The sequence below is a fragment of the Chrysoperla carnea genome, chromosome 1, assembly GCF_905475395.1.
Source record: "Chrysoperla carnea chromosome 1, inChrCarn1.1, whole genome shotgun sequence".
NCBI lineage: Eukaryota > Metazoa > Arthropoda > Insecta > Neuroptera > Chrysopidae > Chrysoperla > Chrysoperla carnea.
Window position 1 is genome coordinate 112603899 of NC_058337.1, and position 17269 is coordinate 112621167.

The 17269-nt window shown below is 27.8% G+C and overlaps 1 protein-coding gene across 1 annotated transcript in view; it reads left to right on the plus strand.

Moving 5' to 3' along the window:
* LOC123297662 (homeobox protein six1b-like) overlaps positions 1-11415 on the plus strand; it is a 77528-nt gene extending 66113 nt beyond the window's left edge. Inside the window, exon 4 of the mRNA XM_044879413.1 lies at positions 10822-11415. Within this exon, the coding sequence (XP_044735348.1) occupies positions 10822-11071 (250 nt within the window). The 3' untranslated portion in view covers positions 11072-11415. The remainder of the gene's footprint in view (positions 1-10821) is intronic.
* The last annotated feature ends 5854 nt before the right edge of the window (positions 11416-17269 follow it).

Genomic DNA, 17269 nt, shown 5'->3' on the forward strand with positions numbered 1-17269 from the left:
TGGATGGATGTGTATAGATGGGGCAGACAGACTGACATATATTCAGAATTATTTGTATTATTCAGTAGCGCAGAATCTCAAGAATCTAGATGGAAATGAAGATAATATCATCACTATAAATTAAAGTACTTCCCAGCTTCTTGAATCTTTCTACAAAGATTTCAGTGGTGATAGTTTTAAAAAAGTAAACTTTTGTTTTATTTCCAACTGTTTAACATAAGCAAAACTCAAAATTTTAACATTTCTGAAAACCATGTAAATTTTCAAGCATCATATCTCAAAAACCATTAGAAATACGGAGCTGTAGCTTGGCTTCAATTGCTTCAAATTTAATATATACTTTCGAAATGATAGTAGGAACTAATGGCAAAAGCTCATAGTTTTTTAATTAATCTGCCAAAAACTGAAAAAAAGGCACTTGTTCGTGTATTACGCAGATAGCAAAACTTTTTTGCGTCCAAATAACATACCAAAAAAGAATCTTTAAATCGCGTTTTGTGATTTTAGTTGTTTTTCTTGTAAAATTTTACTGGCGTAAATAGAAGTTTTATATTTCTGATATCAAAAATTAGCAGTTCCGCAACCATAACGAGACAATAGAAGATCTAGATGATTCGATAAATATTTGTAGATTGTAATATTTCTTTTTCGCGAATATATAAACGCAGTACTCGATACGACGAACTTCTATTGCCTATTCGTTGAAAAGGAAACAAGATTATCTTTTGATTAAGACAAGAGAAGATTGAATTATGAATAATCGGAATGCGATGTAAATAAGGACTATTCCCACCTGTTTCTTTTCACCATTAAGATTCAAAATTCCGTTACCATTAATTTAGATTTTTTTATTTTTTCTTCTAAATATCTACTTTAGTTTTTAAACTTTTTAATGCATATCTCCTCTCCGTTTATACTTTCACAACAATAATTATCCGCTCCTGTCATGACAGTGATGATGATGATGTTAATGTAATGTTGTTGGGTAAAGTTAAAGGGAAAACTAGAGCACTTTATAGGAGGCAGGCAGCAGTCAGCAACTGCAGGAGTAAAGTAGTATATATGTATAATATAATGGTATATATATATATTCTACACAACAACACTAAGTTGATATCAAATTACTCGTGGTGGTGACGAACCACAGCCTGAGCCACAACCACGGCATCGGCAGCAGTAAACTCGTCTGTTGTCTATCTATCCAACCATCCATCTATCTACCATTCTATCTATCTATCTCTTCCATTCGTAGTCTTGGTGCACATCAGCAAAACTTCATTTTCATGTTTTTCAGCAAAAGATTTCACTTGTATATTATTCTAACAAGTAAAATTTACAAAATTAAAAAAAAAAACACCGACCTCCACCTCTCAGATTTTCTTGAAACAAAGTAAAAAAAACATTAAAATCACCTCCCCTGCTTAAGAGATATGGTGCCACAGACAGATATGCACACACGTCAAATTTTCCTTGCCATAAAACACTCATCTTTTTGCGTCACGAGTTAAAAAAAAAGTTATTTTGTGTTTCAGTAATTTTAAATGGATTTAGTTTTACTATAAAGAATGCCATTTTAATTTGCCAGATAAAAATTTATTCTTTTATAATGGCACATTCTGTGTAAGTTAATGGAACTGCTTTTAAGTGCAAGAATTACTTCATTCTTATCTTAGTACAATAAGAATTAGCATTTCTAGAGCGCTAGTAGTTTACAGTCCCAGTCGAAGCTCGGATACAACTCGGAATTTTTACGGAGTATATTCTTCTTTCTAGAGCTTCCACGGAGTAGACGTTTCAGCGTTGAAAACGTTGTGTTTTTGAGACACGATATTCCTACGGCGTTTTGACGAAATTTCCGTTATTGTTGCCAGTTAGATCGAGAATTTTTCGGTTTCCGCCTTTTCATGGAGTATCAACGAAATTATTGCTGGTGTATTTTCGAAGTATTATTCACAGAGTGGTAATATTCACAGAGTATTTCGTTTTTCCGTTATTTTCACGTTAAAACTACTGGAAACAAAGAGAAAAAGCAGTAGATGAAAACCAGATTCTCCGAATTTCGAACGTGTTTTTCACAGTACTGAGAGCGGTGCTTAATCCGTTTGGAAGGTATATTTATCAATGATAATTAACGCTGACCCCTTGACTATCTATTGTGCCTGTTTTGTGCGCTGTTGCTGCTGAATGTTAGCAAACAACGAACGTAACGACGCACTAATACAACAACAACAAAAACAACAACAACAACAATATGCGACATTTGATACCATCATTTTGTTATTATTTCTATATTTTACACTGTTGTGTTGTTATTGTGTATGATTATTATTATCATTATTATAGTTAAACCTGTTCGATTTAAACAAATCTCTGATAAGAATATTAATAATAATGGAGAACAAAACATAAATCAGAATTAATTTGAAATTTATTAGTACAGCGTGAGTCACAGAAGTGTGCGATGTTAAAAAAAACAAAAACCCATCAATTTTTCTGTATTATTTGAACCCATCTTAAAATATTTAAAAAGGCATTTATCAAAATTACATGAATTGTATTTTCAAGTGAATTAAAAATTATGTTTTTCACATAATTAAGAAAATTGAATTAACAATAACTTATTTATCAAATTAATCTCCATTCATGTGTATACATTCTCCTAGGGAATCAAGTTATTCCCCACATTTCGAAAAATTTGAACCACATATTACCAATTCCCTTTTTTCAGTGCTCCAAATGTGGGTTGGTTATCCTGATACAATTACTTTCACTTCTGATACTACTCTTTTCAGTTAAATTCACGAGAAAATGTCGCAAGTTGTTAGACCCTACTAATTTATAACTTACTGATTACTTTGATTACTTAAAATTACAATTTAGTTAAGAATTATATTTATGTAATTTTCTTAAAAGCATTCTTATCGATTTTAAGATGGCAAAACAATAGTTTAGAAAAATTTTTGGGATTCACTTGATACTCCTAAAGTATATAATTCAGTCATTCTATAGAAATTTCTTCTGCTGAAATTATAAAATTTTAAATTTTAAAGAGGTTCAACTATATTATTTTGAAAATGATGATTCAATGTGTCTTTTTAGTTCTTCTTACACAACAACACAAAAAACAAACCATCAACTGGTAGCATTATTTCTTGGTGAAAATAATTATATGAAAAGTTATGTTATGATTGATAATGAGGTGGGTGGTTTGTGTTTTCTATTTTATTCATTTTTACTGGAATTCTAAAAATAGTTGACATTTTCCATAGTGGAAAATATTTTTTATAAAAATATACGTCATTTATCACCTAAAAAAGAAAATTGCTATAATACTTTGTCGTTTTGTTGAAAACAGTTTTCATGACATAATATGCCACTTTTCTCAATATTTTAAGCCTTGATTTTCTTGTTCCAACCACCTCCTCTTTTTATTAAAATCGAGTATAAGTTTACAAAAAATAACTTTATTTCAAAGACCTCAAAATATTGGCCTCATTCGTCATGGTTTGGAAGTTTGAATGATAATTTAAAATTATTTGTATATATAAATAAAATAAATATATATAAACAAAAAATAATTTAATATTACAACAAAATTTGAATGATATTGTACACTTACTGGCTCATAAATTGGGTAATTAAATGTGCTAATTAATGAACGATATTGTATTTTTAACTTTGAAATAGATTGCTTTGCCAAGAACATTTTGCTTAAGAAAAAGTAAGGTATTTAACAATTTTTTTTAAAGAGACTTTGAACTGTGATTTTGTGATCCGATTTTTATTGTACCACAAGTATATTTTTTTAATATCAATTTTTAAATCTCTAAAATCTTATAATCACCATACAATCATAATGACATATTTACTAATTTAAAATCCAATCTTTAACCACAATCTCTAAATAATTAAATATTTCATTGAAAAAATTTTATACGGAAGTAAGCACTTACATGATATCCTTCATTGATATACTTTACTGTACATTTACTACTACTGTTACATATTTACAAATTTATATGAGAAAAACTTTAAAATACTAGTGAACAAAGAAATCAGAATACTAAGTTTATTCAAAATTTGCGGGATTACTTTGGAAATTCCTAAAAAGTAAACTTCAAAAAAGAAGCTTTGCTGATTAATTAAAATCGTTGATTTTTAAAGTTAAATTATAAGGTACTGACTTTGAGATGAGGATATAATGTTCCGATAATCAGGACTAATTGGTTGTACATTTTAAAGATAAATTTTAGTTATCATTGACGGATGACAATACAATAATTTATTAAGTTTATTTGATTATCCTGATTAACGGTTTCCATATCTGAAAATATATACATTTACTTGCGCTCCCACCATATTTATACTGAATTTTTGATGAACAATAATAGTCTAAAAAACTAAATAATAGGTAAAACAAACTAACAAAACGCTTTTGTAAAGAGCTGAACTACAAAATTGAAAATAATTTCTTTAAATTAAAAAAAAATCAATATATCCTAAAAAAGAATGGGGGTGCTTTTTATGATATTTTATAATGACTTAACTTTTGCCAATATCTGTCTATAAAATATTTACAATAATTGAAATTTAGCAGACAACGCTTTTTTACGAAAAATTGATTTTTAAAATTTAAAGCAATTATTTTTAACCTTTTAGTTCAGCTCTTTACAAAAGCATGGTTTTTAGTTTTTTGAAACTATTATTTATTATTTTAAATTTCATATTTCGTTATCTTTATGAATAAAAAATTTTCGGTTGGAACTAAATAAAATAATATAAAGGGGACATACTTCGTCGACTAGTACTTTAAACAAAATTTTAAAAAACCATTTTTGATCACAATTCGATGAATTCAAAGTTCACAGAATACCTACGTCAAATAACGTATAAAATGCATTTAAAGGATTCCATTGTGTCAAATAAATTAAAATTTAAAAAAATAAAATACCTGCGTATTAATTTTATAGGATAAATAAAATTTCCAACCTTGGAAATCTATCTATGAATAGAAATATAACAACTTTAGATACTTTAAATGCCTTTATGTTTATCAATTTTGTATTTTCCATATTAAGTTTCATAAACAAAAAAAATATTATTTGTAAGCAAAAATGTCATTATTTTTATATCATCATCTGTTAATGTTTTTAAACTAAAAAAAAAAATTATGCACATTTTAAAATTAATAAATCAACAGTGCAAGCAATTTTTTTTCGTTCTAAATTGTGTCACTATGTGATCAGTAAGGTCATAGAGTAATATAGGAATTCATAATTGGATACTGGTAGTTTTTTTTCCAAGAAAGGGTTTGTGACAAACTGGTAATTCTTATTTCTGTCAGGCATGGCCAAACATGGCTTAGAGAAATCCCTCAGACTTTTGTATCTAAAATACGAGTAAAACAGTGACAATCAAAAATACGAGTAAGACAGAGAGACAACAATTTTTCTACCTATCTCATTACTATAAGAAAAACTGAGATAGGTAGTAGAGTCGCATACCCGTCTCGCTTCCTCCTCTATGAGCAATGCGGACTTGAATAAAGAAACACGCAATAAAGTTTATGGCACACAATAAAGTTATAACAATGGTGACTTCGACTTAAAATAACTCGCCCATGCCTGCTGTAAGTCGATGAAAATTAATCAAAAATTTAAATACAATTTTTAGAAAGGTTAGATCAGTAGTAAGTTACGAACTTATCTACGCAAATCACTCGAAAAAGTCCCCTTATTTTAGGTAATACTGAAATCTCTTTCAACTCCATACATAAGACATCAGCGTAAAAATGAATGCACCTAAATTTGGCACCATCTCAAGACTATAAACTGGAAGTGATTGACCGCCGAGACTGTAAACGTCATAGTCTCTATACTTGTTGTTAATTTTTGCAAACAATATATAAAAATTTGAACACATGGAATCATTTCTGGCATACCGCAATATTTGAATTGTTCTATGCTACCCCTAAATTAAGAACATTTTTTTTTTTTGCATAAAACAATCCCTTTTATTAATTTCAATTAAAATGTAAATATAACTATTTTTGAAGTATTGATTTTTTTGGCATTATTTATTTAAGAATGTATTTGTATTATTTTAAGTTTCTCGTAGAAAGTTTGAGTTTTCTCCCCAAAATAGAAATAATTAGTTAGGATACAATTTTTGTCTGATAATGTTCTAGAACAAACAACTTGTTATCAGACAGATATACATTGAAACGGGGCGTTCAAAAAAAGAAAAATGTATTTTCTAACTAATTTTTTTTTCGAAAATAATGTAAATAACAAAGAATGTTATAAAAAATGGTCATGTTTTTCGTGTGATACCTACGTTACGTATTTATACAAATATTTACGATTTCAAAGTTCTAAAACTTGCATATTTGTAATTTCTCGTTCAAATTACAGGGTAGCAATTCACCTGGAAAAACTATAAAATCTGAAAATGTCAGAGCATTTTTGAAGATTTTTATCTAAGAAAATGAGAACAATATATATATTCTGAGCATAAAGGATTAAATTCTAAAGATCTGATTTGAATCGATATCTCAAAATCTATATATTTTGCATCAACTCCACAAAATCCGTTTACCTTTGTGAATTTTTTTATCAGAATATGAACTAAGCATTTTTGTATTTGCATTCATTTCTTTAATAATTCTAAAATAGGCAGTGACTTTGTATCTAAAATCATGCCAAAGTGTGGAAAATTCATGAAAATTATATTATTAGTAAATGAAAATGTTTATCATAAACATAGCTATAATATACTCAGGATAATTTACTCATTTTGAAAATTATTTATCTGATCTCTAAAGCTTATATCCACCACGGCTAAATTTTTTTGTAACGTGTAGGGTCTTTAAGTCTAGGGTTTGACTATTTAAACAAAAATCTATTATTGGGTATTTAGTAAACACTTATTAATGTATTTAAAAATGAACAATATTTTTTCAAAAAAATATATATCACCAGGAGGTTTTGTACAATATGTTTGTATATGGGCTACTACTCTATTGAATAATATGTTATATATTATTGGTATGGTCCCGGCGGGTGTCGAAGGAATCTCCCGTCGCTACAACACCATTCACATATAGCACAAGTGGCTACCATATGTAGAAATTTCATTTCACATAATAATATATTTAAAATTGTAGTTTCTTTTTTTTACTTCTAATTTAACTAATTTATTTTTAAAAACACAATAACTGAAAAAAGTTAAGAAATATTTTTGTTTAATTTCTTGAAAATATTAAGAAATTTTATTTAGACGCGCTTCCTTTTTAAATATAGCTGGGAGACTCCAAAAATTTTAGAACTCTTCCCGACTTCAAGAGCAAAATAGTTTAGGTGTTTAACTTAAAATACAAAAATAAAATGGCCAAATAAATAGGGCCATGCAAATAAGTAAATAAGAGGTGTATAATTATTAAAAACTTTTTTTATAATTCTTTATCTCTCATCATTATCCATTTTCTTATCCATTCCGACTTAAAAGAGAAATTTGTATTTAACAAAAGCGTTTATTACAATTAATATTTCTAGTCGTCACAAAATTAAAACTAAACTTATAATATCCATATATGTTTCTAATATTTTAAATTATCTATTTTCTTTAAAACTACCCGAAACTGTTAACGGACTTTACTAAGAGATCTAATATTTTAGATAATTATTCAAACAAGTGAAAACAAACCATTCACTGAGTTAATTGTTGAAATACCATGTATAGACAGTGTTGATAACTCTGTCACATTACACATACATACAAGTCACACACATATAACTGATATTCCCATATATAATAATAATAACTATGCAATTTGCGCATAATTTGCGCTCTCACGGGTAAACAGTGATGTTTACGAAAAAATGTTTAAAACAAAGTTGTTTATTTTTTCATAAGGAACATTTTTTACACTTAAACTTTTGTTCTATCTTTAAAGGTTTACTAGCTGGGTCCTGCGGAGACAAGATGGGTCCAAGGCTCAATTGACCTATGTTGCTCATTTACGAACTTGATCTCACTTTTTACGTCCTAAGCACGCTATAAAAATTTCAGCTTGATATCTGTTTTCGTTTTTGAGTAATCGTGATGACAGACGGACAGACGACATACGACAGACAGACAGACGAAAATGAACTAATTAGGTGATTTTATGAACACCCATACCCAAAATTATGTTCGTAGTATCAATATTTTTAAGCGTTACATACTTGGAACTAAACTGAGTATACCTTGGTATATTTCATATACATGGTATAAAAATTGCAAACAGAAATTAAAATTGCCAAAATATGTATGTATCTTTATTACCTGTGACCTATTGCTTATTTTAAATACATAAGTAATTATTTTTTTGGGGTCAAAATGTTTATTTTTTAAAAACAGATTTTAGTTTTTTTTTCTAATGTAGTGTATTTAGAAATCAAATAATAGCCGATATGTCTATAATTATTTTTTCAATATATATCTGATTTTAAAATCCAATAACCTTAAAAATAATCAAAATTATTGAATCTTTGTTTAAAAAAAAAAAAACAAAAATACCGCCTTATAACTAATGCTATGCACAAAAAGTTATGAAGTATTTTATTTTTATACATCATTGGACAGTATCCAAATAAGCAGAAAAAAATTTTACTTTTTATTTATTTACGCCCAAATATTTCAACTACACAGTTTTCTTACTAAAATGAAATTATTTTTTAATAAGTTAAAATTTTCTATAACGATATATTTCTGCTTTCTAAAATTATATTTTTATTGTAATATACTTCTAAATAATACCCACTATTGAACAAAAAATCAGCTTTAATGTTTTCTACTCCTAAACATTTATACTCTCATAGGTTTATACTTTTATATATTTGTGCTTTTAAATAATTCTACTTTCAAAGAAAACTACTCTTGTCAAGTTCAATTCGAACAACATCTCGAATCAAAGTTATTCAAATATTTTGAGCAGAAGCGCATATAATTTCTCCTTATAATAATATTAGTATCTCCTAAATCAGGGCTTCTTAAACTATGGGTCGCGACCCCATTTGGGGTCGCGTAGCAAAATTCTGGGGTCGCGAGAGGTAAAAATACAATTTAACAGAAAATGTTTTTTAACTTGTAAAATAATTGTCATAAAGATAAAATAACAATTATCGTAGATAATAATATATCATAAAATCTTCTAGTTCGGAAAGATTGTTTGTACCTGCATTTCTATTAAGAGTATTATAATAACTTGAATAACATTTACTATGAATTATGAAATTTTATTGGAATTAATAAAAAATATAAATTTATTTTTGTCAATCTCTAAAAGCCGAAATAATCCCGAGAAATAATTATCAACAAAATTTCTAGGTATTATTGCTGAAGAAACAGCTTTAACACATATTAAATCCCAATATCGTTCAGCGATAAAAAATGTTGAAGAGGTCTTACGCCCAGCAGTTTCAAACATTCCACCAAGATTTGATTTGTTATGCAATAAAAAACAGGCACATCCATCTCATTAAATTTTTAACTTATACTTTAATTTAATACTTACCACGCAACTACTTGAATATATTCGAGAGAATTAAGACGGTCAGAATCCACTTTTATTTTTGAAACTATAATAAATACAATTTTAGAATTTTTTGTGCAATTTTTAATTTTAGATTTTTGTATGTTTCAAAACGAATTCTAAACTTATATATTTTCATATGTATATGTATATTGTTACCTAATAAATAAATCATCAAAAAATATTAATTTATTTTCCTTTTATATTTGTATGAGGTCGTCAAGAAACTCGCAATCATAAATGGGGTCGTGAATTACAAAAGTTTAAGAAGCCCTGTCCTAAATTATTCAGTTAAGTCAAGGTCTCAAAGCTTAAAATTTAAAGGTCACAAGACATAAATTTCCAAAATAATTGAATTTATTTATATTTTAGTAAACTATTAATTTTTGTGATATCCGAACAAATATCCGTGAAAACAAACGACAAACCATAACAGTAACAGCGTTTTTTTTTAAATAGAATTATTTGAAAATATAATTATTTAAAAATATAAAACGCTCTACCACGTATAGCTTAGCTCAAAATAAATGAATTTAACTAAACAGGCCCTAGTAAAAGTTGCTTCGTTTTGGCGCTATACGCTCTTGAAGTTTCAATTTTGAAAGCATTTTTTTCCATAACTTTAGACCGGATAGCCCGATTTTGATAAAATTGGGTCAGGTGACACTGTTTTTCATACAAAACAACTCATATCAAGCTAATAAGTAATATCCATTCATAGGTGAAAAATGTGGGGTTTTTGGTAGCTAAATTCCCCCAAATTTTTACGCCTGTGGAAATAAAATATTTTAAGTGTAGAATTTAGATAAAGTTAACTATTTATAACAAAAAAATTTGCAATTTTAAGCTTTGGTAGCGGAAAGATGTGCACAAAAAATAGTTTCGAAAAATTGATTCAGATATATTTTAAATAAAGACCTTTTATCAACAACCTGTATATTATCTATGATTGGAACCGTACCGTATAACATTGTGTATATTATATATAATAAGCTTGGAAAAAAACCGTAAACAATACCCATCCATGTGTATTAAAAATAAAAGGCCTGTAAATACCTCGTTTAGATCTTTACCATCATTTATGTAAAAAACTTAAATACACATAAGTGAAAAATTTTAAAATTCACAACAAAATTATCCAAAAACCCTAATTTTTTAACAAGTTCTTAAAACCAAATTTTTATTAAGCACAATTGACTATAGTAAAACGTTAAGCCTAATATCATTTTCTTTTCATTTTGTTACAGTGGATCAGGGCCATCGGATCGACCACATTTAGATTCCAGTGGATCAGATAGTGAATCAGAATCAGCTCAAACATCACATAAAAATTCAAATAGTGGTAACATCACCACTCCATATTCAAGTGGTCCAGTGGGAGCAACAACACAGATAAGTTATGCAGCTCTAGGTCCTAGTGGACCAATCGGGCAAGCATTGGGACAATCTATGTATACCACGGGGTCAGCAGTGCTTCATGATTATCAGACATTGTGACAGTGGTTACAAAACAGTGGCTATAATGAGTAAAAGAAATGTATATTAAAAAAAAAATTGTCAATCATTTTTTAGTGTTGGATCTTTTAAAAAAAATTATAGAAGGAGAGCTGATTGTTGTAAACACGCCTTAATAATACTAAACTTTAATTTTTATAAAGCAATATTTCTTATGTGTTTACCAAACATATACATGGGTCAAATTCCTTTAAAAAACATTTTCCGAAAATGACCAATTTTCAGCACTTTGACCAACTTTCGGAACTTGTTCAAAGGTACGCTTAAGGCTAGAATTGATAAAAATTAAACCTTAGTGTTATCAGAGAGCATCTACTAGAATCAGCTTGGACCATTAATAAATTTATGAAAAATAATTTTATATTTAAAAAAATAAATGTAAAATTTGTAATAATTTATTTAGTTTCTTTCTCGAATGTGGAAATTTTTCTTTCTTTTTTTGCTTAAAAAAGTGTGTGTGGCTGTGCAATTAAATTATGTTTCAGCATAAATTTTTTGGTATGAAAATTCTTTCCATTGAAGGAAATTATGGAAAATTTGTATCAATATATTATTATATATAAATGAAAAAAAAATGTTATTTTATTTTAAATTAATTTTAGTACAGGCGATACACCATTAAAAGGCTCTTTTTGGAATAAAAATTGTCATTTGAAAGAGTTTTGCATGAGTTTTTAAACAAGAAAAGAATATCAAAAAATTAGAGCGATTATTAAAAACACTTGTAGCCAAGTCTTTAGTCTGAAAAATTGGTAAGGACTATGATATGCATGGCACAAACATGAATTGCTAGAATCCCTGCAAAAGGCCTTTATAGCTTATCCGATTATTTTCTTTCACGTTTTCTTCGAATTATAACGATTTAAAACTTTTTTTTTGATATTAATTTTTGCTCAATAGACCTGCCTCTCCCTGAAATATGTAAAAATTGTGACACTATTCATCAGTTTCGTATCAGTTTGGCGTAATTGACAATTGTCAGGGAGGACTAAAAATGTTTTTTGGATGAATTCTAAGAACTGATGTGAGTGGTGTCCATGTCAAAGTTTCGACACATTTTTCGAAGAAAAACAAACTTCTAAGAAAACAAGGCCCAAAAAATAACCAGGAGTAAAGTGTCACTTTCGATTCAACGCTATTAGTCAAAAATTAGTCTTCACTCTTCTAAGATCAAAATGATCTACGAAAAAAGGATAAATTTTTTCCTCCTACTGAAATCATTGGAAAAATTTAAGTCAAAGCTTGCTGTCACACGCATCAATGTTCAGATACATTATTTCGGTGTTAGACAACTTCAAATCTTAAATATTCAATAAAAATTACCAAAAAATAAACCCAAAATCTTATTTTATTAATTTTTAATTTGTATAACTGGCTCAAATTTTAGATGCCACCATTGTGTACCTACAATAATAAAATATCTGAAAAAGAGAAGTGAAAAAATGGCAAAAGACCTAAGAAGGCTTAATTTGCTTAAATTTTTTTGGAAATGTTGATGGATAGAGCTGTTTTCAACTAAAAGGTAGTTTTTTACTTGCAATAAATTCCTAAAACTATTTTTAGGTCTCTAAAATGTTTATAATATTTGTCTGCTAGCATTCACGACATTGAACAGAAGTCGAAAGAAATTTGTATTCGGGCAACATTCTTGCCAGGTTCTTTTGCCACAGAGATTATATAATGGAACTCTCGCATCTAATCTAATCAAATGGCAATGATTATTCAAAAATTGCGGTACACACTAACCAAATGAAAATTGTGTAACGTCTGTACTAAAAATTTAAATAATGTATTTATTATATAATTTTTAGTTATATTTTTAGAGAGAGTTTGGAAATTTTATTTATGAGAAACACATTCTTCTGTTTTATTTTTCCAGAAATAAAAAAAAGAACCTACTTTGATATTTTAAATCTCTTTTTAGACAAACCACAAATTTTAGGCGTAAGGTATTTAAATATAAATAATATATACGCATGCTCAATATTATACAAAAAAACTAACTTCACTTCAATTTTTAATAATTCTAAATTATTACGTTAGACAATTTTTAATTATGATACCTCATTTTCGAGTATATTTCAAAAATATTTATTTTAGAAGTTTAATCAATCGAATTTTTATCCAAAACTAAAAGAAAAAAATGATCATTTACTGAACAGATTTTTTCATCGAATCACACGAAGAAAGCAATAAAGCACTAATGATAGAAAAATTGATTTCTTTCATTCAAAATTAATATTTCGGCTCGTTTAAGTCGCTGTTCCATAAATGATTGCTTTTACTCGTGTGCTTGATATCATTAAAAATTAATCGAACTTTGATAATTTGATTAACGGCAAGAAAATATTACAACTATGTCAAAAATAGAAATAAGGTTTCCCCAAAAAAGTTGCTTTGTTGGTTTAATTCAATAATTTAATTCAAGGTTTTATAAAATAAACATTTTTTGTTAAACTGCATCCGACTTTGCGTCAGATCTGATAGCTCTGTTGTTTTAACCCAATGAGTAATCCAAGTTTTGCCTTGAATGCCAAACACAACATAAAAAAGACCAAATTTTCTTTTGTTTATAAGTAAATTTACTACAATTTGAGGGTAAGACCGACATCTCGAAAACCCAATAGTTTCCAAAATACATAGTCTGTGGTAAGTATTTGTGTCTAGGGAGGGTTACCTTTGTGTCTGTGGTAGTTTTACGCATGCCTACAAAATATGAAATTAATCCGCCATTGAGTACTTATTATTTTAAATGTGGTCTAAGATAGGACCCGGGTCATCATTAGTCACACTACTTTTATAAAAGTAAGTAAAGGAAATGATTACGCAGTTCTGAATCTCAAAAACATAAGTCTTTTAACTATTTCCTGTAGATTTTTACCCTTTGAAACTGGAAAACATTAAAAAACTTCTATTACATCAGAGTTTCTTGCAAAACTCAATTGAAAAATTAGGAAACCTCGTAACCTTGGAATACTTCGTTAATTTATACATAATTGCAAAATTATAATCAAAAATTTTGACAGCTTTCTCGAAAAGGGCAAAAATGAATATAATTTCTAAAGCAGATTAATCCCAACATGACTTCTATTTTTGACGTAGCTATAATTATTCCCTGCTGTGGTATCTTAAGCATATGATCTACAAAAATAGGCATTTTTTAAAATATAAGCTGCTAAATACTTTGTTTGCACAAATAAAAACAACATAAATCAAAAATTCTAAGCTCAAACAAAAAAACCTTGTACAATAAATTTTTATTGAAATTTCAATAAAAAGCTACATATATTTAACAAAAAATACAAAACACTTGACACTTGAAATATAATAAATGCACAGTTTTAGAAATTATGGAAATATAAAAAAAATAAATAAACAAATATTATTAATAAAAAGAAAATTATGTAGATAATGTAGATAACTGCAATATAACAATCATTAATTGTTTACATTTTAGCTGACCATAGCTCCATAGCTGTAATTATTGCCATGAAACTGAAAAAAAAAATGTTAAAATATTCATTATAAAATCCGTTAATATTTATCTTGTAATCAAGAGCTTAAAAGGAAAATGTGCTTGCAAATTATTAGGATCAGAATTATCAGCTCAAAATAAGACATAAATATACCAAAATAATTCAAATAATTCCCGTTTCTAAAATTTCCATATTTTATTTACTTGTGACGGTGAAGCTGATAAAATTTTGTCGTTTCTCCCAATAGAAAAAGCGAATAATTTGTGAAAGATTCTATTTTATGGCTAAACACTAAAAAGAAAAAGATTGAAATAAGAACCTGATTTTGTAAGGAAACATGGTTATTTTGGAAACATGGAAATGTATAAAAGTTGACATTCTGAGTCCTGCAAAATACATGAAATACGATCTGCGAATGTAAGAACAAATAAGACTAAAGGACCGAAAAGAGGTGGTGTAGAAATATTTTGAAAAATTTAGTTTGTTGTCCCAAGTGGGATTCAAGAACACTAATTTAATTCTTATAATTTGCAAAATCAACTTTCTCATCAAAGCAATTACACTCTGGACATAAACCACCGATTTGTAAACATAAAAAAATATACTCAAAACTGATTTATGTAAAATTTTACTCAAATTTTTGATTTTTTTTTTAAATTGTTAAAACTAATTGTAAAAAATTTAGTTGAATAATTAAAAAAAAGTTCCATAAAATTCCCAATAGATTTTTTTAGAAATGTTTATTATAATTTTTTCAAAATATGTCGCCTTATTCAGCTTAGAAAATATTAAAACTAAGATATTAATAATTGTAACTGAACGTACTCTGGAAAATTTCTGAAATACCTGCAGAATTCTTGGAACAAAACAAAAAATGGATATTCAATTTCAATAAAAAAAAAATAACTTTTAATGTAATTCACTAAATAAACAAATTTAAAAAAATGATAACTTTATTTTTCATTTATTTTTTCCCAAATTTTTTCAGCAAATACGTATTCTGACTAACAAATTACGAAATCAATACAATAAAATATTTACCACTTGCTTGATTTTGTATTTGTATAATTATAAAAATTCGAATTTCTAAATTTCATCCTAAACGCCCAAAATTAAAAAATACAAAAATATAATTCATTTTATGATTAGATGCATAATTTCTGAGATATCATTCCACAAGAAGATGGAAATTTAGTTTAAAGATACATCTTAAACACAGGAAATTTGTTTAAAGATCTTTTGTTTTTTTTTTTGTTTTCTATTTGAATGAAAATTATCATAGTGGATTATCGTACTCGAAAAACACTCTAATTTTACCACTTAACATTCACCTACGAGGTATGGCCTGTAATTCAACGAGGGGTAATAAAAAATCAAGTCTGTTTGGTCAAGATTTTTATGGTCGTCCTGTTTTTCAACAGCCATTTAGCGATTTTAAATCATATCTTATTTGCTTAATGCTATAGCCGAAAGGTTGATGTGAGTTGTTTTCAATTTGTAAGTACATTAAGAAGGTAAGTTTGATTTAGGAAGAAATGCATCTCAAAAAAAATTCAAACCAGGTTTACTGAGTTAAAATAGTGCTCTTAGTTGCATCCAGTTTCCACAAACAGAAAAATTCCTATTTAATTATTATAATTAACAAATCTAGTTTTATTAAATTTAATAGAGGGGAAAATTATAAACAGTGCGCTAAATTTGCTTATTACACTAATAAGCTATTTTTGCATGAAAAACAGAGCAGAAAAAGTGTAAATACATAACAGGTTGGCTGATAAGTCCCCGGTCTGACACATAGATGGCGTCGCTAGTATTAAATGCATATTATTTTTATATAGTACCAACCTTCAAATGATTCGTGTCAAAATTTGACGTCTGTAAGTCAATTAGTTTGTGAGATAGAGCGTCTTTTGTGAAGCAACTTTTGTTATTGTGAAAAAAATGGAAAAAAAGGAATTTCGTGTTTTGATAAAATACTGTTTTCTGAAGGGAAAAAATACAGTGGAAGCAAAAACTTGGCTTGATAATGAGTTTCCGGACTCTGTATTTTTTCCCTTCAGAAAACAGTATTTTATCAAATACGAAATTCCATTTTTTCCATTTTTTTCACAATAACAAAAGTTGCTTCACAAAAGACGCTCTATCTCACAAACTAATTGACTTACAGACGTCAAATTTTGACACGAATCATTTGAAGGTTGGTACTATATAAAAATAATATGCATTTAATACTAGCGACGCCATCTATGTGTCAGACCGGGGACTTATCAGCCAACCTATTACATATCCTACAAGAGTGAAGAAATGGTATATTATACTATACTTATGTGTGATGGTGTTGGCGCAGGGAAGACAACGTTTTAAACTTTATTTTTACAATTTGTTTTTTTTACAATTACAACATGAGCACTTTTTCTAACAACAACTTACAAAGGAATCTAGTTTATCACATACCAGTCCTAAAACGCCTAGTAAAGTCTCGAATGTATCAAACTTCGAACATTTTTATTAAACACCTGTACCTTTTTCTATAAACTAGGTTTCTAACTATTAAAAAACGTATATGTACCTACTTATAATTTACATACTAATACGTTTATTCTTTATACTCCAAGCAAATAAGACATTTGGTTACTTAAAGCTGTATGATTTTATTTTTTTTAAAGGACTTTCGGGACCCGTATCTTGCAGCTCTTGTCAAATT